General features: G+C 52.7%; 1 protein-coding gene and 1 pseudogene across 1 annotated transcript; both read right to left on the bottom strand.

Moving 5' to 3' along the window:
- LOC135404975 (zinc finger protein 91-like) overlaps nucleotides 1–24,463 on the bottom strand; it is a 193,377-nt pseudogene that overhangs the window by 105,243 nt on the left and 63,671 nt on the right.
- Nucleotides 17,525–18,565, bottom strand: LOC135405473 (olfactory receptor 14J1-like). Its single transcript, XM_064640174.1, has one exon. The coding sequence runs from the start codon at nucleotides 18,563–18,565 to the stop codon at nucleotides 17,609–17,611; it is 957 nt and encodes a 318-aa protein (XP_064496244.1). The 3' UTR covers nucleotides 17,525–17,608.

Genomic DNA, 24,463 nt, shown 5'->3' with positions numbered 1-24,463 from the left:
CAAGAAAACCCCAAGAACTTGCCAAATTCAATAAACCCCTGAAAACCAGGCTTTGAAGCATTTCAGAAGTAATTAAAATACATGAGAAATCAGCCTTTCTGCCTTCAACAAACTGCCTCAAGCTTCTCCTTTCTGTGCTTTAAAATCAGCATTTCAGTGACTCAGGCTGTAGACAGGTATGAACTTTGCTGCCCAGCTCAGCCACCAGTGCCCCTAAAGGTCCCCCAGAAAAGGGGATTGAGGGGGTCCTGGGTGGGCTCTGGATGGATTTAGGGGGTCCTTGGGGGTCTGTGGGGTGGTCCTGGCACCTTTAGGGTGAGCTGGATGCCCATTGAGGGGGAGGTGCCCTCCCAAAGCCCCACAGAGCAGGTTGACACAGGGGAACGCAGGGGGGGTCCCCATTCCCGATCCATTCTGGGGCTGGTTTTGGCCTCCTTAACCTCGGCTCCTCCCTGCGTCACATCTATCATGTGATATCACATCCTCCTCTGTGACATCACATCTTGTCTATGATGTCGCATCCATCATATGATATCACACCTCTCCTGTGACGTCACAGCTCCACTGTGACATCACATCTTCCTCTGTGACATCACATCCTCCTCTCTGCCATCACATCCTTCCTGTGACATCAAAGCTCCCTGTGACATCACATCCTCCTCTGTGACATCACATCCCCCTCTGTGACATCGCATGTCTCGTATGACATCACATCCTCCTCTGTGACATCACAGCTTCCCTGTGACATCACAGCTTCCCTGTGACATCACAGCTCCCTGTAACATCACATCCCCCTCTGTGACATCGCATGTCTCCTATGACATCACATCGTCCTCTGTGACATCACATCCCCCTCTGTGACATCACATGTCTCCTATGATATCACATCCTCCTCTGTGACATCACATCCCCCTCTGTGTCATCGCATGTCTCTTATGACATCATATCCTCCTCTGTGAAATCACAGCTCTCCTGTGACATCACATCCTTCCTTTGACATCACAGCTCCCTGTGAAATCACATCCTCTTCTGTGATATCACATCATCCCTCTGTGACATCACATGTCTCATATGACATCACATCCTCTGTGACATCACATCCCCCTCTATGACATCGCATGTCTCCTATGACATCACATCCTACTCTGGGACATCACAGCTCTCCTGTGACATCACATCCTTCCTGTGACATCACAGCTCCCTGTGACATCACATCCACCTCTGGACATCACATCCTCCTCTGTGACATTACAGCTCTCCTATGACATCACATCCCCCTCTGTGACATCGCATGTCTCCTATGACATCACATCCTCCTCTCTGACATCACATCCTCCTCTGTGACATCACAGCACGCCTGTGACATCACATCTACCTCTGGACATCACATCCTCCTCTGGGACATCACAGTTCTCCTATGACATCACATGTCTCCTGTGACATCACATCCTCCCTGTGACATCACATCCTCCTCTGTGACCTCACATCTTCCCCTGTGACATCACAGCTCCAATGTGACATCACATGTCTCCTATGACATCACCTCCACCCTGTGACATCACATCCTCCTCTGTGACATCACATCCTCCCCTGTGACATCACATCCTCCCCGTGACATCACAACCCCTTGTGACATCACATCTCTCCTTTGATATCACATCATCCCTGTGACATCATCCCTGGTGGCTGCCTGGGGATCTTTCCAGTCGTGGATGTTATCACAAAAAAGAAACTCTGTCTTTTATACAGGCAGGAAAACTGGAATCCTGATGCCTTCAAATCTTCAGCAAAATCCAGGATTCAAACTGTGAGCACTGATCTTCTGTTGCCACTGAGCCAGTTGTCAGTGGCTGTGATTTAATAAAGCAGCAACAATTGACCCATAGACATGGTGTCCTTCTGTGGTGGTTTAGAGCTGGCTCCCTGCCAAGTCTCCAAACCCCACCGCAAGAGCTCCCCCCATCAAAACCAAAGGAAAAGGAAAAAAACCCAAGAGAACAGAAATAAGAGAAAGCTAAAGCAATATATAAATATATTTACACTTATATTACATTTATATACAAAAACTATAGACACATAAGAAAGAAACCCCCAACACCTGAAAACAGAAAAGGGGAAGGGGAAAATGGGACAGAACAAACAAACAAAAACAAGTATACACACTCAATAAAGGAATAGCCAAAGAAAACCATAATACTTTCCTTGAGAAAGCCCAATCATGCCCAACGCCACCGCCACGCTACTGGACCCCGGCTCGGCAGAAACAACCGGCCCCGTAGGCCCGACCAGGTCTCAGCTCCCCCACAGAAGCGAGACCAGCCACGGGAGTCTGTTGTCTCCAAACCTCACCGGGAGAGAGGAAGAGGAAGAGCCTTCCCTGTCCGCCTATTACATAAAGGCGCCCGATTACATAAAGGAATAGGATGGAATACTTCCTTCCTTCTTCCTGGTTGCCAGGAAGGAAGGCCTAGACTCAAAACCTTTACACTTTCAGATGCACTGTGTCCTGAGCAGACTGTGTCCTGCTTGTCCTGTCCTGCTGCCTGCAGGACAACTTCCCCCTCGGCACACCCCCAGCCCCAGCCTTGTTTGGGAAGTTGAGCTTTGGCTGAGGCTTTCCCCAGGAGAAGCCTCATTTGTCTCTCCTCAGGGCAGTCCCCCCAGCACCCAGCCAGGACAGGGCACAGAATGAGTGGCCCCAACTCTGCCTCCTCAGGGGTGTCCAGGCATCCCACAAGGCAGCTGCTGTTGCTGCATCACCACCTCCCCTCACCAGAATGGATTTGGAAGGCTTTCCAAGCAGAGGGACCAGATAGAAACCTCTGGATCCCATAGAGAAAACATCCCCAGGGTCATGTTAGAGCACAAACCTGCAAACAGGGATGACATGTCAGAGAATCACAGAATCATCAATGTTGGAAGAGACCTTCCAGATCTTCTAGTCCAGCTGTCAACCCAGCACCACCAGAATCACCCCTAAACCCCATCCCAAAGCGCTACATCCAGATGCCACCTGAATGCTTCCAGAGACTCCACCACCTCCCTGGGCTACTTGTGCCAATGCCTGAGCACTCTCTCAGTGGAAAAATGTTTTTTGAATATCTAATATGAACCTTGCCAATGCAGTTTAAGGCCATTTCCTCTCTTCCTGTCACTAAAGGCTTTAAAGAAGAGACCACCCCCACACCCACTAAAACCTCCTTTCAGGTCATTGCAGAGAGCAATGAGGTCCCCCCTGAGCCTCCCCTTCTCCACACTCAACCAGCCCAGTTCCCTCAGCCGTCCCTCAGCAGACGTTTTCCAGAGCCTTCTCCAGCTCCGTTCCCTTCTCTGGACACGCTCCAGCCCCTCAAGGGCCTTTTGGCACTGAGGGGCCAGAACTGGACACAGCACTCCAGGTGGGGCCTCCCCAGTGCCCAGCACAGAGGGGCAATCAGTTTTCTGCTCCTGCTGGCCACACTCTTCTCCACAAAGGCCACGATGCCCTTGGCCTTCTTGCCCCCCTGGGCACACTCTGCCTCATATCCAACTTGGGTTGTTGGGACCCAAGTGCAGGCCCTGACACTTGGCCTTATTGATCCAGCCTGTCCAGATCCCTCTGCAGAGCCTTCCTGCCCTCCAGCACATCCGCACTCACACCCAGATCAGTCAGTCTCCCAAACAGAACAAAGACTGACCACCAGCAGTCCAGGGTGTCAGTTCTGCTGCCCCCTCCTTCCTTCACTCAGAATGGAAAACTCCATCATTTTGGGGTCTCTGTGCCCATCGTCTCCAACCACCACATCCCCCACCAGTCACAGAATCATGGAATGGTTTAGGTTGGAAGGAACCTTAAAGAGCATCTCAGTCAAACCCCCTGCCATGGGCAGGGACACCTTCCACTAGACTCAGAGCTCAGAGTCCCACCCAGCCTGGCCAGGAACACTTCCAGGGATGAGCAACCAGAACTTCTCTGAGCAACCTGTGCCAGGATCTCACTACCATCACAGTCCAGAATGCTTCCTAATATCCCATCTAACCCTTCCTATTCTCAGTGTGAAGCCATTCCCCTTGTCCTGTCACTCCAGGCCCTTGTCCAAAGTCTCTCTCCATCTTTCTGGTTGGCTCCCTTCAGGCACTGCAAGGCCACAATTAGGTCACCCCAAAGCCTTCTTTTCTTCAGCTTCAACAATCCCAATTCTCTCAGCATTTCCTCACAGCAGAGCTGCTCCATCCCTCTGATCCTCTTGCTGATCCCCTCTGGACTCGCTCCAACAGGTCCATGTCCTTCCTGTGCTGGAGCCCAGAGCTGGAGGCAGCTCTGCAGGGGTGACAACATTACAGCCCTGTGTGTTCCAGCAAGGACACTGTGGAACCTCCTGGAGTAAAGGGGCCATTGTGACACTGTAGGGCCTTCTTGAGCCAAAGGAACCCTGGGACACTGTGGAATCTCATTGAACCAAGGGTTTATTGTGCCATGAAGGGCTTCATGAAACCAAGGGAGCCCTGAGACATTTTGGGACCTCATAGAATCAGGGGCCACTGTGACACTGAGGAACCTTGGGGACTCAAAAGCCACTGTGACACTGCAGGGCCTCATGGAACCAAGGGAGCCCTGAGACTTTTCAGAACCTCATGGAATCAAGGGGCCACTGTGACACTGCAGAGCATCATAGAGACAAAGGGACCCCTGGACACTGTGGACCTCAAGAAATCAAAGGCCCATATTGGCACTGTGGAACCTCATGGAATCAAGGAGACATTCTTATGCTGCAGGGTATTATTGAGCCTAAGTGACCATTGTGACACTGTGGAACCTGATGGAGTCAAGGAGCCTTTGTGACATGTGGGGCCTCGTGGAACCAAAGGAACCCTGAGACATTTCAGGACCTTGTGGAATCAAGGGACCACTGTCACCCTGCAGAGACTTATAGAGCTAAATGGACCCTGGGACACTGTGGAACGATGGAATCAAGGGGCCACTGTGACACTGCAGGCCCTCATGCAAACAAAGGAACCCTGGGACATTGTGGAACCTCATGGAATCAAGGGCCAATTGTGACACTGTGGAACCAAATGGAATTACTAGGCCACTGTGACACTGCAGGGCCTCACAGAACCAAAGGAAGCTTGAGACACTGTGGAATCTCATGAAATCAAGGGGCCATTGTGACACTGCAGGGCTCATGGAACCAAAGGATTCCTGGGACACTGTGGATTCTCATGGAACCAAGGGGCCACTGTGATATGTGGGACCTCCTAGAACCAAATGAGTCCTGAGACATTTTGCAAACTCATGGAATCAAGGGTCCATTATCACACTGCAGAGCCTTACGAAGCCAAATGGACCCTGCGACTCTGTGGAACCTCATGGAATCAGTTGGTCATTCCCACACTGTAAAACCTCATGGATACTCTCAGGTTCCCATTACTAAGAGGCACCTCTGCCCAAATTCAGCTGCAAAGGAGACCATGTGCCAAAGTCAACATGGCCTTTGATTTACCAGTAAATAGGAGGGAGAGACAGAGAAAGAAATGGAAAGAGAGAGAAGAAGAGGGTGATGGGAAGACAGTGAGAGAGAGACAGAGATGAAGTAAATGTATCACAGCATGGAGATCCCTGAGGCTCCCACTGGTCCTTCTTCACCCTGCTCTGCTCGGTGGAGAGTCCCCAAGTTGTTCTTCTGGGCTATCACTTTTATACAGCCCAAGTCCTGGGTATTCAGGGGGGTAGATGCTGTTCCCACAGCTTGGGCTGGCACGTCTGCAAGGACTTGCTTCCTTTCCCACAGCTTGCCATGGTGGGAGTTTTGCCCAGTGTGCTTCCAGTCTGCAGGTGGGAATCTTTGTCTGGATGGGTTCCCCAGATCTGCCTTACCAGCCCTGGCTTCCTGTTGGGGCTGTCTGCTCTTTCCCACAGTCTGCACAGTGCAATTCTGTCCTGGGGGCTACTTCCAAAGCTTCACCTCCCTTTAGGCCTTGGAATTAAAGGCCTTCCTGTTTGCCACCAGTGCTTATGTGTTGTGGCACCTTATGGGATTTTCCTGCTTTGACAGTGTTTTGAGACAGTTCATTGTGCCCTTCAAGTCCTTCCATGTGCACACACACACACACACCACTCTCACCAGTGTCTGGCCCTCCAAAGAACACAAGCCCTGAGGATTTGTAGCTCCCACTCCAGTGGTTGGCACTTGGAGCTCCCTCCGTACCCAGAGCTCAGAGCTCCCTTGTGCCAGAAAGTTTAAAGAGATTGTGCCTCATTCTGCCAAGACAACCCTTGGAAAAAAGTGTCCATCTGTGTTTCCTGGGATAAGAGCACTCTATTTTCATCTTCCAAAACTTTGGAGAGGTCCCAGAGATCTCCCAGGAAGGAATTTGGGGCCTCAAGCACATGACCCATATATAGAGGCTGAGGACTCAAGGGTCAGGGGTGTGAAGAATGAGGACAGTAGAGGAGTAGCCTGAGAGGTCTGGAAGGGGGGTGTCAGAGCTGGTGGAGCTTTTCTTCATGGCAGAAAACAGCCGAAGAAAGAACTAGTGCCACCAAGGGCAGCTGGGGTGGCCTAGACTGGTGACAAGAAGCCAGAAATTTCCCTCTGAGGTCAGTGTTGTGGTGCAATATGTCACAAAGAAGGAGTCTGGATGAGCCCAAGGCTTTGTGTGTGCAGGAAGAGCCAGGGAGGACGCAGAGATGTCAGTGCAGGAAGGTGCCAGCCAGGTGGGGCAGCCAGGGGGATGACGACAGCCTGCAGGGAAAGGGGCAGGGCATGGACACCGTAGGACAGCCTGGGCTGGAGAGGAGACAGGGAGGGGGAGAAGCTGAAAGGCCCTGACACAGCCACCTTCTGCAGGCCTTTGGCCATGGCTGCTGTCTGTGCCCCTGATGCCAGGAGGAGGGGAGTGGCCCTTGCAGCCCTGGGGCCTCATGGCCTCCTTGTCCCTGCTCAGCAGCCTGGCAGGTGCCACCCCATGGTCCTGCCCTTGGCATTGCACATCCCACATCCCAGTGCCCCAGGAAGAGCCCAGAGGAATGAGGCAGGGACAGGATCTGCCTTCCCAGGGGCTGGGGGTCAGGGCTTGGTCCTCTGGATTAAAGAAACATGTCAAGGTTTATTCCACATTAGAGCCACCTTTCCTTTGTTTGTCCATCCTTGTCATCACTGTCTGCAGTTTTCTGTTCCAACTGGAATCTGGGGATGCTTTCACAGTCATGTTCTTCAGTGGGACCCATTAACAGTACAAGAAACTTCAGTGTTTCAATCTCATTTTGACTTCTTGAGAAGTTGTTTGAGCTTCCTCTCAGGGACTGAGTCTCATGTAAACAATGCCAAACGCCCTGAGGGTCATTAAATAAGTGGGGCTGTTGCTGTGCTGCTGAGCTGGGCTGGGCTCCTGGCACACTGGGAGCGCCTGGCAACCAAGAAGAGCTTCAAAGAGACAGCTCTGCTGGTGAGCAGCTCCTCTGCACAGCCCAGCAGGGCTGAGGGCACTGCCTGCAACACCCAAGACACAGGAGAGAAGGCAGAGAGATGAGAGGCAGCCTGGGCTGGGAGGTGACTGAGCTCTCACCATGGGAGAAACCTTCCCAGGATTTCAAGGAAGAATTCTCTGGCTGTAGGAAAGTTCAGCTTCCCTTCCTGGAGGCATCTCCTAAAGCTGCCACATTCCACATTCTAGGATCTTTCAGCAGGACTCTCCCAGTTGCTGCAGTGCAGAGGAAGTGGCCACATGGCAGAGCAGGGCAGGAGCTGCAGGCAGCAAGGGCAGAGAGGAGAAGGGAGCAGGAGGTTCAAGGGATCCTGGGGTGGGAGGACAGGGCAGAGCTGCTCAGGGCAGGAACCTTGCCAGCCCTTTGCCACGGTCAGGCTCTGGCTGCAGAGCAGTGCAGGTGAGTTCCTGCAAGTGCCTCTCCCAGCTGCCAAATGGCAGCAGTGGCAGGAGCTGTCAGGATGGCTCTGCTGGATTTGCTGGGGTGCAGCAGGAGAAGCTGCTGCAGAGCAGGACTTGCTGCTGCCCCATCAGAGGCCCAGGGCCAGAAGGTTCCCTGTGGCAGGGCTGGCTGTGGGGTGGGAAGGTGGGGGTGCAGCCAGGGGTGCCCAGGGCTGTGGTGCAGAGCAGGGTCCTGCCCCCAGGGCTCTGTGTGCTGGGGCAGGGACTCTGCTGCCTGCCAGGGGCAGCTCTCAGCCCGGCCAAGGAGCTGCCACGGGGCTGGGGGAGAAGGTGTGGGTGGAAGGAGTGACCCCTCAGGGCAGGGCAGGGCAGGGCAGGGCAGGGCAGGGCTGGGCAGGGCCCTTCAGCTGCAGGCTCAGGGCTCCTCACAGCTTCAGCTCCACCTCCTCCATTTCCAGGGGCCCTTCTCAGGAAGCACATCCCCCCAGAACACCTCCCCCTTCCCAGCCACCGCAGGCTGTCTGGGATCTGCTCTGCAGCCCCTGCCCAGGCAGAGCTGCCCCTGGGCACTGGGGTGGGGATGGCTCTGGCAGCACTGGCAGGGAGCTGAGCTGGGCACAGGCAGGGGCTGCTGGCAGGAACAGCTCCTCACCCAGAGACAGGCAGGCAGGGAGAGGCAGCTGCTGCCACAAGGGCTGGGCAGGGGGATGTGGGCCCCTCCCTGCTGTCCCTGTGGCACAGACCCCTTCCCTGAGCAGCTCCTGCCTGGGCTACTTTCCCAGCCTAAGCAGAACCTGTGCCCTCAGGCCCACGGGGGCTGGGCTGTGCATTGCCCTGCAGCAGCCAGAGCCCAGGCAAGGACAGGGCCCTGATTTCCAGCTGTCTCTCTGTGTCCCTCCTCCCTTGGCAGCAACCCTGTGGCATTTCCCTGCCATCCCCTGCTGCCTGGGCTCTCCTTGTTCTCACCACTGAGTTTTCTAAGCCACTGTGGGGTTTGGGGGTGGCAGATTCCTGTCCAGACACAAACCCTTTGGGTGCTGCTGTTGGGATGTGTCTGTGGGAACCAAGTGCCCAAGTGCCCTCCAGGCACCTTCAGGGTTTTCAACTGTTTGCCTGGGTGTCCTACAGGGCTGCAGGTGCCCTCCAGAAGGGCACAGCTCTGCCATAGGATCTCTGTGCTGCACAGGATCCCCATGGAGAAAACTTCTCAGTGCTAAATCCATGGAAATGCTCTGGGCAGCTGTACTTGGGAGCTGCAATGATCCCTCTGTGTGGCAGTCTGGGAGGATAGAGATGAGATCCTAATCAGGCATCCTGAGGATGGCAAGGATTCTGTCAATGTGCTCTTTGAACCAGGATTCCAGATTCCTCTGCTCCCAGAAGTGCCTTGTTCTTTTTTTAAGTGAATTCCTAAGGGTGATCCCCCTTCAGCTCCAAGCTGCCAGCCAGGGGCAGCTGTGAACAGGAATGATGGCCAGCTTTTGTCTCTGCACCAAGAGACCATCCCTTTGCCTCTCAGGACTCACAAGATTTCACTTGGAGCACATTAGAAATGTCAGAGATTTCAACCATCCAAACTCACTCCTGGCAAGAGGAACTGGAACAAAATCAAGTCCCCCAAATCCCCTCCCTCTGTTCTGCCCTTGGCCAAACTGTGACCAGCAGTTCTGGAAACACTTTGATACATCACAAGTGCATTTAATTGGAGGTCACCCTGTGCTCCAAGTTGCCTCTCACTGCACAGCAAGAAGGATTTCTCAGGAGCCCATTCCAGGGTCCCTGCTCTCAGTGCCCCCATCAGCCAGCAAAACCCAGAGCTCAGGGAGAGGGATGCAGAGAGATCTTCCTGAAAATGGGCCCTGAATGTTAAGTTGCTTTGAGACATGCAAGATGTTTTGCTGATTGACTCTAGCCTAATTCAGTTCTGCCTTTTTTCTCCTCAACAGAAAACAATAACCGGAGGCAGCAAATGTCCAACAGCAGCTCCATGCCCCAGTTCCTCCTCCTGGCACTCGCAGACAGGAGGGAGCTGCAGCTCCTGCACTTCTGGCTCTTCCTGGCCATCTCCCTGGCTGCCCTTCTGGGCAACGGCCTCATCCTCAGCGCCGTAGCCTGTGACCATCACCTGCACACCCCCAGGTACTTCTTCCTACTCCACCTCTCCCTCACAGACCTGGGCTGCATCTGCACCACTGTCCCCAAAGCCATGCACAATTTCCTCTGGAACACCAGAACCATCACCTACACAGGATGTGCTGCACAGGTTTTTGTCTACATAATCTTTCTTAGAGCAGAGTTTTCCCTCCTCACCATCATGTGCTACGACCGCTACATTGCCATCTGCAAACCCCTGCACTACGGGACCCTCCTGGGCAGCAGAGCTTGTGCCCACATGGCAGCAGCTGCCTGGACTGCTGGGTTTCTCATTGCTCTGCTGCACACACCCAGTACATTTTCCCTGCCCCTGTGCCAGGGCAATGCCCTGGACCAGTTCTTCTGTGAAATCCCACACATCCTCAAGCTCTCCTGCTCACACTCAGGCTACCTCAGGGAACTTGGGCTTATTGTGTTTAGTGCCTGTTTAATGATTGGGTGTTTCATTTTCATTGTTTTCTCCTATGTGCAGATCTTCAGGGCTGTGCTGAGGATCCCCTCTCAGCAGGGACGGCACAAAGCCTTTTCCACGTGCCTCCCTCACCTGGCCGTGGTCTCCCTGTTCCTCAGCACGTTATTCTTTTCCTACCTGAAGCCCCCCTCCATCTCCTCCCCATCCCTGGATCTTATTGTGTCACTCATGTACTCAGTGGTGTCTCCAACACTGAACCCCCTCATCTACAGCCTGAGGAACCAGGAGCTCAAGGATGCCATGAGGAAGCTGATAACTGGGTGTTTTTCAGAAGCAATAAACTCTCCTTCTTCTCCATGTTATGTACCTCATTAAAGGCCAATCCTTTTATGTACTTCATTAAAGGCCCACCATATCTTCTCTATTTTTTGCTCCTGGTAGGGGTGTTATTTTTGTGAGAATTTGTTCACATCAAAAAATCTTTATATGTATAAAGATATATATAAAAAAGTATATATATATATAAACACCATTTTCAATTCAGTGTTTGCCTTTCTAGCCTGGCCCACAGGCTGTACAAATTGGGAATTGTACTCACTGTGTGCTTAAACCAAATAAAGAACTCTGCATTGGCTTCTTTGCCTGACATCTTTCCTCTCTGACTTCTCTGCAGCTGCAGGGTCGGTGCCTCTGTGCAGAGCTGGGCCAGAAAAGAGTCCCAGCAGAGCAGCACTGCCAGAGAGCAGCAGCCCTTCTCCTGTGTGGCCTCCTCTCCCTTCCCTTCCACACTGTCCTGCAGAGCCCTGTGTTGTTGGAGGCCTCAGTGCTCTGGCAGTCGGTCCCAGTCCTGCTGCAGGACTGTCCAGGGACTGCAGGCAGGGACAGCCACGGGCACTGCTGGCACAGAGCTGACCTCTGCAGCAGCACTGCCATCCTGCAGGGGCATCTCCTCAGGCCAGGGCCTCAAAGCTTCCATCTGCTTTCCACTTTGCTCTCCAGGATGTGCCCAACACAACGCCCTGCAGAGGAAAACAGCAGTGACCAGCACAAGGGTGGGAGTGCTCAGGGTGGGGGCACCCAGCAGTGCCCTGGCACAGCCAGCGCCGCTCCCAGCACTGGCCTCTCACCCCAGGCCATTGGGCTTTTTCTTCCCTCCAAGGAGGGACATCAAATGACCAGCTCAGGAGTCCATGTTTGCACTGCATGCACAAGACATGCCCATGTGTCACGGCTTGGGGCTGGGGGGGTGGAAGGCTTAGACAAAGTTGATGGCAGAAGCCGTCTCGTTGAGCTACGAGGGGCAGAAAGGACCCCCTTGCTTTCTAAATTCCTTCTCAGAGAGGAGGCTGGGGGTGGCTGGATCCAATCTCAGGCTCAGATTTTGGTTTTAATTGAAGGAATTATAGAGGTGTGATTCAATCACTTTGTCCTGCAAGTTTTAGTGATGGCAAATCAGAAATATTTCTTTAAAATGAATTATTTATTATGTCAAATGGACAGAAAATTTACCAGACAAGTGAACAGACAAAAGACCTCAATGAGAATTATTTACTGCACAGTATAAAAGCCAAAAAACTCCTAGCAGTATAGTGTAAGATAGGATATTGTAGTCTATCAAAGTCATTCTATTAAAGCAGTTGGATCAAAGCCAGCAAAAAGAAACAATCCTGAAGCAGAGATTGATGTAACTCACCCCACAACGACAGGGAGTAGTTCTCTCTCTTTCACTTAACCCCTGGAGAGTGACCATGAAGAGCTGTTCCTGCTTCATGGCAGAAGCTCCACACACTTCAAGGAAGTCTGTGGAAGAATCTGACACATCAAAGTTGGATGGGGCTTTTACAGTTATCAAGGGTTTGACTGCCAGACATATTTGCAGGCCAGGGAGCAGCTTCTCTGTCAAATCCTGCTTGAAAAAGCAGGATGTGTGTTTGAAGTTTCATGAAACATTTTGGGTTTAGCATAATTCAGCATTAAAAACAGCATCTTGACACCAGCAGTAACTCACCACAGAGAGTGTGCATTGTTTGCATTCTCTGACCATTGTTTAGGTATTATCAGAGCTTCCTGCCAGAAACAGTCCCTTTATTCCACAAGGTACCAAAAACTCTCAGGGTTCCTTTGGTTCCATGAGGCCCTGCAGTGTCACAATGGCCCCTTGATTCCATGATGTTCCAAAACATCCCAGGGTTCCCTTGGCTCCAAGAGGCTCCCCCGTGTCCCACCGGCCCCTGGATTCCAGGAGGCCCTGCAGTGTCCCAATGGCCACTCGGTTCCAGGAGCCACAGCGGCTGCCGCCGGCGTCTGTGCCCGGAGCCGCCGCTCCCACGGGGCTGCCGCACTCACCGCCGGGGTTGCCGCTCGCGCAGCCGCCGCTCTGCCCCGGCTGCACCGGGACCCGGCACCGCCTCGGGCCTGCGCTGCCGCCTCAGCGGCCACAGGGACACAGGGATGGGGGACCTTTGCTCTGCCACTGATGGGGCCTGGCTCTGTTCTGCTGGGGTCTGGGCTTTAGGAAAATTGCTGTTCATTTTCATGCTCCACTGGAACACCTCCTGAATTCCAAAGGTTTCCTAATCCAGGGGGAGGGGTTTCTATGGCATCGGAGGTGTTGCCCCTTGGGACACATTGTCAATAAACCATCCAGCTGACTGGGGTGGGTGTAAGAGCTGGGGAACACAGGATAAGGAGTCAACCCCTGAAAACCTTGGAACATTCCCTACCTGAATCATAACCCAAGTGGAACAGTTTGGATAAAATTTCCGAATACTGTGGAAACTCCAGTCATTCCTGACATCAGGATGGAAATTCAGCAGATAACTAAAGCCAGTCCCCTTGGGAGCCCACAACCAACAGTGCTGAGAGAGGCCCTGGCAGCTCCCCAGCACCTCCCTCTCAGTGGGACACCTCTGGCAGCCTCTCCCAGCTCAGGAACCCTCCAGTTTGCAACACTCCAAAGACCCTCGCTGATGCCCAGGACAATTCTGATCCCCCTCCACAAACACTCCTCCAGCTGTGACCCTTGTCTGTTGGGAAACACAAAGAGATTTGTGGCAGTGTTTCCCTGACAACAAGGAGAATTTGGGAGAGGGACCTTTCCACACCCAGCTCTTGATGTGTGCACACATCTCTGCCTGGGTGTGGGTGTGAATTGACTGTGGTGGGAATGTTGTTGTTGTGAATCTATAATTCAGTCACTGTTAAAATTGTAGGGAATGCTATTTGTTGAACTTGCTAATTGTTCAACTGGTCAGTGATTAAGTGCTACTAATCTCTTTTGCCCCCTTATCTTTGTATCCAAATCCTTCGCACCCTGACCCTCTTGCATCCCAAGGATCTGTGTAAATCATTCCCTTTCATCAAAAAAATTATTTTTCGGAACGTCCACTTTAAAATCTTCCTGCTTAGCTAAACTACAAAACAACTCCAATTAGCTGTAGAAGTGTTGAAGACTTGAAGACAATTAAAGGAAGGGAAATAATTTGTTTTTCAGTGTTTTAATGGGTCCCACAGTGTGTTTGGAGCTGCATCAGCTGTCAGTCCAAGATGGGCCATGTCAGAACTGGTGAGGTTGGGGGGTGAGGAGCAAGGCTGATCATCCAGGGACAGTGTGGATCTCCTGAGGAGACATTCAGGATCAAGACCACGTGGAGAACACTTCTATCACCTCTTCTCTGAACTACAAAATATCCATCATTGAATTAAAACAAAAAAAGTACAAATTTTGAAGACTTGTTTTGAAATTGCCTTGAAGATAATTAAAGGAAGACAAAGAGATCCTGAGGGATTTCTGGAATTTAATGAGCCCCACAGTGTGTTTGCAGCCCAGCTCATGATCCTGAGGTACTGAGAGAAGATTGAAGTAGCTGCTGAAGAAGTCAGAAGCCAAACTCCAAGTGCCTTGAAGCATTGCTGGGCCCCACTGAGGGCAGGCCCTGACAAAGCCTCCCCAGGGACTCCTTGGAGCAGCTCCTTGGAGGCCAGGAGTGCAGGCAGACAAAGGCTCTGGGCAGGCCCCTGCAATGCTGAGCAAAGCCTGCCTTGGTTTTGTGGAGCACAAAGGCCAAGGCCTGAGCCCCAGGCCCTGGCCCAGCAGATCCTGTCCCTCCCGGCTGGCTCAGGGCTGTTTGGGGGGCACTGGGATGGGAGGGGGAGGAACAACAAAGGCCAAAACTGGGCAACCCCTGCCAGGCTCCTGAGGGAGGGGCGAGGCAGAAACCAAGTGCAGAACCTGCCAGGCAAGTTGCTTGTGGTGGCCTGAGTGGCAGAGGCAGCTGCCAGAGGCAAGGGGACAAAGGCCTGGGTGCCTTTGGGCCTTGCAGCCCTGCCAGAGCCCTTGGCCATCTCTCCTGCAGGCTGTCCTGCCCTGGCCCTGCTGCTGCTCTGGCCTTGCAGGCTGCACACACCCCTCCTGCTTTCCCACCCCCTCCCAGCAGCATTTCTAGACCCTCCCTGATGTCTCTGCACCAGCTCTGGCTGTTCCCTGGAACACAGAGCCATGGGCTGATTCTGACTCCCTCTGGGTGAGCTCTTGCAACACAAGGGTCCCCGTTGAGTGACATTTCTTTTTCCTCACCTTCAGTCTGAAACTTCCATGCTACTCTTTGTGGAGATTTCATTCTATTTCCAATATGGAGAAAAGCTGCATCCTGTCAGATCTCCTCTAGACCCTCTCCAGTTCTTCCTCATTCCTCCAGAATGGGGAACCTCACAGACAGACTAACCTGTCCAGATGTGGTGACCCCAGGGCTGAGTCCAGGGAGGTGACAACTCCCTTGTCTGGGTGCCCACACTCCCCTCAAGGCAGCCCCATGTGCAGTTGGCCTTAAATCAAGGGGCCATTCTGATTCTTTGTAAGGTCATGGAATCAAGTGGCACCGTGACACTGCAGGGCCTCATGGAACCAAAGGAATGCAGGGACACTGTGGAATCTCATGGAACCAAGGGCCCATTGTGACAAGGGCCCATTCCATGACTCTTTGGAACAAAAGGAACTCTGAGACATCTCAGAACCCCATGGAACCAAGGGGCCATAGTGACACTGAAGAGTCTCATGGCACCCACTGTGCCTCCCCAGAACTCCATAGAATCAAGCAGAGCTGCTGCCTCCCCCCCGCTGCCCCGCTTTGACACCTCTGGAGTCAGCGTGTTCTTGGGCAGCACAACTGATCTCAGACCAGAGAGTTTCCCACATTTTGCTTTGTCCTTTCTTTCCCCTGGTTTTGTTCTTTGTTCTTTGTTCATTCAGGGGGAAAACGGGGAAGGGAGGCACGTGTTGATCCCTGTTTTCATCTGCTTACAAAAGGGAGTTGGGTCAGGGGGGAGAGGAGGCAATTTCTCTCTCTGCTGTTGCTTTGGACTGTTCTGTTGGTATTGCTGTTTTTGCTTCTGTATTTCTTGTCAATAAACTCTTATTTTTTCAATTATACCTCCTTGTGTTTTGTCTCCCTGTATCGGTGGGAAATAAAAGGGGAGTGAGTTCATTTTATTGGAGTTCCCACCCCAATATGTATCTTTAAACCAGCACAGGTTGCTCCCTGAAATTTGGCATCATTCACAAAATGAAAATACGTTTTGTCCCATTGTACAGAGAGATAATAAAGATGTTCTCCCGTGGTGTTCAAGGGCTGGTCACTGAGGGATTTCATCAGGAAGTTGCTACCAAGAGGACTTTGTACCATAGATTTTATTGGACACTCTTCATTCAGCCAACTTCCCACCCACCACATCTTCCACTTCTTCAGTCCAGCTCTCACCAGTCTGGTCATAAGGAGACCACAGGACACCATGTCAAGGGCCTTGATGAAGTCTGGGCACACAACATCCTCTTATATTCCCTCCCACAGGGGTTGTGCAATCCCTGCCTTGTCCTTCCCATGCCTGGGAATGGCTGCAGGAGGACTTGCCATATCCCCTTCCCAGCCTGAACTGGAACTCTGTCAACCCTCCTTGCTGCCCTGTTTGCAGACTGGTTCCATGTCTGCCTTTGTCAAGGCCCCAGGAAGCTCTGGGATGGTTCTGGCCTTTCCAAGGGTTTGGGAGAGGTCTCCCAGTGACACTGCCCAGCCTTCTCAATATCCCTGACACCAAAATCTTTTCAATATCCCACACTTCCAGAGGAGTGCCCAGGACACAACACAGGTTGTCCTGGTTGTTCTGGAGAATGAGAAGGGATTTCTTCCTCGAGGCCAACCCCTCCAATTGGATTGGAGTGCAGCTGAAGGGTTTCCTCAGCATTTTCACGGGTGCCTCCCTGCCCAGAAGGTTTCTGACCATCAGGCTGGAGCTGAGGGGGTTGGGCAGGTGCCTGAGGAGGGGGTAGAACAAGGGCTGTGTCCAACTGTGCCAGGAGGGCTGTGCTGGGCAAGGATGAGGAGGCTGCAGAAAACAGTGGCACTGGGGAGGGGAGAGGAGCAGCTGGAGAGACCTTGTGCCTGCCCACGCTGGGCAGGAGCTGCCCCAGGATGGCAGCTCTGAAGCACTCACAGGATGTCCCTGTGAACAGGAGGGGAAGACTGGATCTAAAAATGAAACCTGGAAAGCAGAGAGCAGGAGTGTCATGGGGACACTGCAGGAGAGTTCCAGCCCTGGAGCAAGGTCACAGAAGAAGTGACCCAGTCCATGCCCTGCCCTCAGAAGATCCCACAGCATCCTGGAGATGCTGGAAGGGAGCCCAGCTCTGCTTCACAAGTTCCCAGGGCCTGTCCCTGCCTGTGCTCCAAGGGTTTCCAGCCCACAGGACTGTGCTCAGAGAGCACTCAGGCCTTACAGCGAGAAAGGGGCTCAGGAGGACAGTGTGGAAGTGGCAAGAGAGCAGCTCTGGGAAGACCAAGCCCTGCTGCTCCCTGGCAGTGCTGCTGGGCTGGGATTATTGTCCCCTTCCTGTTTGCAAATACACCCTGTCCTGCAGTGTGCTGTCCTTTAGGAACACCTAAGAAGAAGGGTCTTGGACAAAGAAGGCACTGCAGAGTCCTTTATTTTGTTTAAAGACTCAGAGAGCACATATCATCATTTTTACATCTCTGGGTCAAATTTAATGGGTAGACGATAAATTAGAAGGCAGATGCATAATAATATTTAATTGCACAGGAAATTTTTGCAAGAAGAACCTGAGGACCTCCAGGAAAAACCTGACCAGGAAGGCTGGGCCATTAAGGAGTCCCATTCTGAATGCTACACACCAGAAAACAGGCACTTTATTGCTCCTGAAAAGCATCCAGTCATCATTTTTCTCAGGGCATCCTTAAGCTTCTGATTCCTCAGGCTGTAGATGAGGGGGTTCAGTGCTGGAGGAACCACCGAGTACAGAACTGACAGGGCCAGATCCAGGGATGGGGAGGAGATGGAGGGGGGCTTCAGGTAGGCAAACACCACAGTGCTGATAAACAAGGAGACCACGGCCAGGTGAGGGAGGCACATGGAAAAGGCTTTGTGCCGTCCCTGCTGAGAGGGGATTCTTAGCACAGCCCTGAAGATCTGCACATAGGAGAACACAATGAAAACAAAACAACCAAACCCTAAACAGGCATTGAACACCATGAACCCAAGTTCCCTGACATAGGATTGTGAGCAGGAGAGCTTGAGGATGTGTGGGATTTCACAGAAGAACTGGCCCAGGGCATTGCCCTGGCACAGAGGCAGGGAAAATGTATTGGCTGTGTGCAACAGTGAATTGAGAAACCCAGTGGCCCAGGCAGCTGCTGCCATGTGGGCACAAGCTCTGCTGCCCAGGAGGGTCCCGTAGTGCAGGGGTTTGCAGATGGCAATGTAGCGGTCGTAGCACATGATGATGAGGAGGGAAAACTCTGATGAGATGAAGGCGGCAAAGAAAAAGAGCTGTGCAGCACATCCCATGTAGGAGATGGTTGTGGTGTTACGGAGGGAATTGTGCATGGCTTTGGGGACAGTGGTGCAGATGCAGCCCAGGTCTGTGAGGGAGAGGTTGAGCAGGAAGAAGCCCATGGGGGTGTGCAGGTGGTGGTCACAGGCTACGGCGCTGAGGATGAGGCCGTTGGCCAGGAGGGCAGCCAGGGAGATGGCCAGGAAGAGCCAGAAGTGCAGGAGCAGCAGCTCTCCCCTGTCTGCAAATCCCAGGAGGAGGAACTGGGGCATGGAGCTGCTGTTGGGCATTTTCTGCCTCTGGGTTTTTGTTTCCAGCACAGGAGAAGAAGGCAATAAGTGGCCAGTTAGCGTGGACTTATCTAAACAAAGTCAAAGCTGTATTCTACAGATACTCCCCATGTCACACACAGACAGCCTTTTGATTTTCTAGATCTTCCTTCAGCTCCAAGTCTGGGTCCCTACTCAACAGCATTTTCACTGTCATAGCATCACTATGCTTCTTAATTGGGGTTTCACATAACAAAGAAATGTTAAGGGACAGGTTTCCATCCTGGAGGAGAATTCACAACTTGGAAGGAAACCTCAGGGAGACAGCCAAGTGTCCTTATGATGGCCTTTGATTTAAGCAGACTCAGCTCCTTCCCCAGCACCACAGGCTGCACTGCTAGGGGTCATATTCCATTTGCAAGTGCAAAAATGACAGCTCAGACTAGTCCTGACGGGTCTAGCAGAGGTGATGCTGGTGCTGCCCACAGGCAGAGCAGTGGCTGAAAGCACATTAGGAAGCTCAGATAAACCTACTGAGCACTCACAGTTCAGATGTCTCAGGGACTTGTCCAAATTAATACTTAATGATTTATTCCTCCCATTCCTCAAGAGTAGGAAACTGGAAGGACAATCTCAGGAAATTTCCTTAGCCTTATAAAAATCATTGTCTTAGAAATATTCTGAGAGGGAGCTGAAGCTCTGAGCATGTCCTCCTCCTCTACACTACAGATAGTCTCAGAGTTGCACTTAGAGAATCTGTAGTTGGTGGGCAGTGCCAGCTTTCCCAGATGCCTCCAAAAGCTGCAGTCCCATTGCCCTGCATGAACAGACTTCCTGTGCCAAGATCTGTTAAAATTCTCCCCCAGTGAGGTCTCAGCATCATTCTATGTCTGACAGCCTTTAACTTCTCTCTGCCTCACTCCCCTGCCCTTGGTGCTGCAGGCAGTGCCCTCAGCCCTGCTGGGCTGTGCAGAGGAGCTGCTCACCAGCAGAGCTGTCTCTTTGAAGCTTTTCTTGCTTGCCAGGAGCTCCCTGTGTGCCAGGAGCCTGGCCCAGCTCAGCAGCACAGCAACAGCCCCAGGCATTTCATGACTCTCAGGGGGTTTGTCATTGTTTACATGAGACTCAGTCCCTGAGAGGAAGTTCAAACAACTTCTCAAGAAGTCAAAGTGAGATTGAAACACTGAAGTTTCTTGTAGTGCTAATGAATCTCACTGAGGGACACAACTGAGAATGTGTCCCCAGGTTCCAGTTAGAGCAGAAAAGTTCAGACAGTGATGACAAGGATGGACAAGCAAGGGAAAGGTGGCTCTGATGCTGAACAAACCTTGACTTGTTTCCTTAATCTAACAGGCCCAGGCCTGACCCCCAGCCCCTGGGAAGGCAGATCCTGTCCCTGCCTCATTCCTCAGGGCTCTTCCTGGGGCACTGGGATGTGGGATGTGCAGTGCCAAGGGCAGGACCATGGGGTGGCACCTACCAGGCTGCTGAGCAGGGACAAGGAGGCCATGAGGCCCCAGGGCTGCAAGGGCCACTCCCCTCCTCCTGGCATCAGGGGCACAGACAGCAGCCATGGCCAAAGGCCTGCAGAAGGTGGCTGTGTCAGGGCCTTTCAGCTTCTCCCCCTCCCTGTCTCCTCTCCAGCCCAGGCTGTCCTACGGTGTCCATGCCCTGCCCCTTTCCCTGCAGGCTGTCGTCATCCCCCCGGCTGCCCCACCTGGCTGGCACCTTCCTGCACTGACACCTCTGTGTCCTCCCTGGCTCTTCCTGCACACACAAAGCCTTGGGCTCATCCAGACTCCTCCTGGGTGACGTGTTGCAGCCCAGTGTTTTCCTTGGAGTGAAATTCCTTTTTCCTCATGTCCACTCAGGACCTCCCCAGCTGCACTTGGCATTAATTCTTTCTTTCTCATGCTCTTTTCTGCTCTGACAAAAGGATCCACCATCTCTAAATCCACCCCTCAAGCCCTCTCAGGGCTGTCCTGTACTGTCCTCAGTCTCCACACCAGTGAGGCCACAGCTCCTTAGCCCTTCTCTAGTGCTCATGTGCTTGAGACCTGTAAAGCCCATCTTGGGAGATCTCTGGGCACTCACAGATGTTTTTGCAGATGAAAATGTCATGCTCATAGTCTAAGGAAATCCCAGGGATACTTTTTGCCAAGGCCTGTAGTGGCAGAACATGGGGCAGTGGCTTTGAACTGAAAGAGAAAAGTTTTATATTGTATAATAAGAGGAAATATTTAGCGATAAGGGCAGCAAGAACTGGAACAGGTATCCAGAAAAGTGGATGTCCCATCACCGCATTTCTCTAAGGTCAGGGAGTATGAGTAACCTGAATTAGTAAAAGATGGCACTGTCTATGTCCAGAGACTTGGACCACATGACCTTCTAGCTCCCTTCCAAGCCAAATAATTCTGTCATTCTTTTGAGTCTGAAGTCCCAAAATCTGTCTCCAAAGAATTTCCATTTTTGAGGACATGAATTGCCATGTGTTTGAAGAAACCCTTCTAAGTCCAAAAAATAGAAAATTAATTGAAAGGAAGTTCCAAGGTATCTGTGTGAAACTTTAAGCAAGTGGGTCAATGGCAGAAGCTCTCAGGGTGACCTTGCAGCTGAGGATGGGGGATTCGGCCTCGGGCTCTGAGACTCATGATGGGCAGCCAGAAAGGGGATTTGGGGACTGGGTAAGACTTGTCCTGGGATGTCTAGGAAAGAACCAAAGCAAGGGCAGGATCCCAGTGGTTTCTGGGGGAACAAGCATGAGAAAACAGAGAGACAAGAGGCTGAAGAAGCTGGTCATGTTAAACAGGAGGCTGGTCAAGACACATGCCCGGCTGTGCCCTGCAAGTGATCCCCACAGCCTGTCCCGTTTTCTTAAGAACTCCATTGCCAAGAAGTTTCTGTGGGGAGGGACCTCTCTGCTCCTGGCACAGATTGTGGCCCAAGTTCCAGCCACTGGAGCAGGAGCCACAAATAGTCAGGTCTTTTGTTCTTTGGGGAGCCAGACTCTGCCCAGACTGGTGTGTGTGTATTGGAAGCACAAAAGAGTGAAGGAAATGCAAAGCTAAACACCCAATGTAGCCTGACTTTGTCCCTAAGTGGGGCTGAGAATTGGACACAACATGTGCAGGGACAGAGGGAGGGGTTTGTCCCCCTGGCCCTGCCCAGAAGGGACACCTTTCAGGAAGGGTTGTGGCCTTGGCTGTGCTGAGGGTTGACCCGGGCAATGCAGCTTGGGATTGCAGTGGCACTGTCAGGGCTCTGCAGAGCTCCTGGCAGTTCATGCATTTGTCCCCAGCAATGCCAGAGAACTGCAGGGGTTGCAGTCAATCACTTGTGCTCTTTGTGAGCCCGACTGGCTCTGCTGAATGGGAGCAGGCCCGGAGTTCCCAGACTGTTCCTGCATCCAGTGTCGGGCCTGCAGTGACGTTTCTGCAGCATTAAATTGGGGCAGTGGCAGGATGGCCATGGATCCATTCCTGCAGAAACACAATGGTGCTCCATCCCAGGCAGGGGTAGAATGGGCCCACAAATTTTGGAAGGATAAGAAGCAGGGAGTTTTGGCCCTGTGGAATCCCATGGAACCAAAGGAACCCTGGGACATGGTAGAACCTCATGGAATAAAGGGGACATTGTGACCCTGCAGCACCTCATGGAACCAAAGGGAGTCTGGGACGTGGCAGGGCCTGATGGAAACAAAGGAACCTCCTGGGAACAAAGGGACCCTGGGACACTGCCAAAACTCAGGGAACCAAAGGAACGCTGGGACATGGTAGAATCTCATGGAATCAAGGGCTGTTGTCACACTTTGGAGCCTCAAGGAATAAAGGGGGCACTGTTACACTTCAGAGCCTCAAGGAACCAAAGAAACCCTGGGACAGTGCATTACCTCACGGTGTCAGGGGGCCATTATGACACTGCATTACCTCATGGAACCAAAGGAACCCAGGGACACTCTGGAGCCTCACTGAACTGAGGGGTCATTGTGACACTGAGATGCCTCGTGGAACCAAGGTGACCCTGGGACACTACAGAACCTCATGAAATCAAGGATCCATTGTGACAGTCTAGGGCCTCATGGGACCTGGGGAATCCTGGGACACTGTGGAACCTCATGGAATGATCAGGCATTTGTGACTCTGCAAAACCCCAAGCAACTTTAACTTTGTTTAAAGACAAACACTGGGGCAGGAACGCCAATCAAATTAACTCCTTCCCTTTTTATTTCCCACCAATACAGAGGTACAAAATGAGACGAGGCATAAGTTGAAAAATAAGTTTAGTGACAAGGAAATAGTAGCAACCACAAAGATACAAAGGGAAGGGTTTTCCCACAAAGAGGGAAATTCCATGGCCACCTGGCCCTCCTGGAATAACAGGAATAAACATGGTGGGAAACAGGCCAAAGCAAAAAGCTGGGAAAACTGTGCTGTTCGCAGGGAGTTCCCCAATGAAAGTGCCCACTGTGTGTCAGCCGGTCAGGCTGAGGCCTTGAGTGCAGCAGGGCTGTTGGTGCAGAGCCTCTTTGCTCCCTGCCCGTGCTGCCTCCAGCACTGGGGTTGCCCCGCTGGGCTGGGCTGGGCTGTGGAGCGGGGGCGGCGCTGCCATTGTGGTCCGTGTCACTGCAGCAGGGTCCGGGGTCACTGCACAGAGTCTGGTGTCACTGCACAGGTCCGTGTCACTGCACAGGGTCCGGTGTCACTGCACAGAGTCTGGTGTCACTGAACAGGGTCCGGTGTCACTGCACAGAGTCTGGTGTCACTGCACAGGGTCCGGTGTCACTGCACAGAGTCCGGTGTCACTGCACAGGGTCCGGTGTCACTGCACAGAGTCTGGTGTCACTGCACAGGGTCCATGTCACTGCACAGGGTCCGTGTCACTGCAGCAGGGTCCGTGTCACTGCACAGGGTCCGTGTCACTGCAGCAGGGTCTGGTGTCACTGCACAGGGTCCGGTGTCAATGCACAGGGTCCGGTGTCACTGCACAGAGTCTGGTGTCACTGCACAGGGTCCGGTGTCACTGCACAGAGTCTGGTGTCACTGCACAGGGTCCGGTGTCACTGCACAGGGTCCGGTGTCACTGCAGCAGGGTCTGGTGTCACTGCACAGGGTCCGGTGTCACTGCACAGGGTCCGGTGTCACTGTACAGGGTCTGGTGTCACTGCACAGGGTCCGTGTCCCTGCACACGGTCTGGTGTCACTGCACAGGGTCTGGTGTCACTGCACAGGGTCCGGTGTCACTGCACAGGGTCCGGTGTCACTGCAGCAGGGTCTGGTGTCCCTGCACAGGGTCACTGCACAGGGTCCGGTGTCACTGCAGCAGGGTCTGGTGTCACTGCACAGGGTCCGTGTCACTGCACAGAGTCTGGTGTCACTGCAGCAGGGTCCAGTGTCACTGCACAGGGTCTAGGGTCATTGCACAGGGTCTGGTGTCACATCCTCCCCTGTGACATCACATCTCCCCTATGACATCACATCCATCATATGACATCACATCTCTCCTGTGACATCACATCCAGTGACATCCAGATCCATTCCAAGGTTGGGGGTGTGTGAGACAGGCAGAACCACAAATGACTGCACAGCCCAGAGCAGTCAGTGTGGAGCTGTGCTTGCTGCTGCAGAGACCCCCAGGGAACAAACCCAGGCAGTAGTTTGGGGGGCTGTGTGTGTGTCCCTAAGGAGGACACTTGCCTTATTATCGCTTATTGTTTGTAATATCTTATAGATCTATCATACAACACCTAAGGATGGATTCTATAGAATATGTGCCATAGATATTTGGGTTGGGTCTGGCTGAGCTGCAGTTCAGTTCCCCACAGCAGCCCCCCCAGGGCTGGGTTGGCATTGGCAGCTGGAAGGGGGTTGAGAACACCCCAGTGTTTTGGCCACTGCTGAGCACAGCACCAACACTGGGACA

Source organism: Pseudopipra pipra, chromosome W (genome assembly GCF_036250125.1).
Source record: "Pseudopipra pipra isolate bDixPip1 chromosome W, bDixPip1.hap1, whole genome shotgun sequence".
NCBI classification, from domain to species: Eukaryota; Metazoa; Chordata; class Aves; order Passeriformes; family Pipridae; genus Pseudopipra; species Pseudopipra pipra.
Note: the sequence above shows the minus strand (reverse complement) of the source record. Positions and strands in the feature narration are given on the sequence as shown.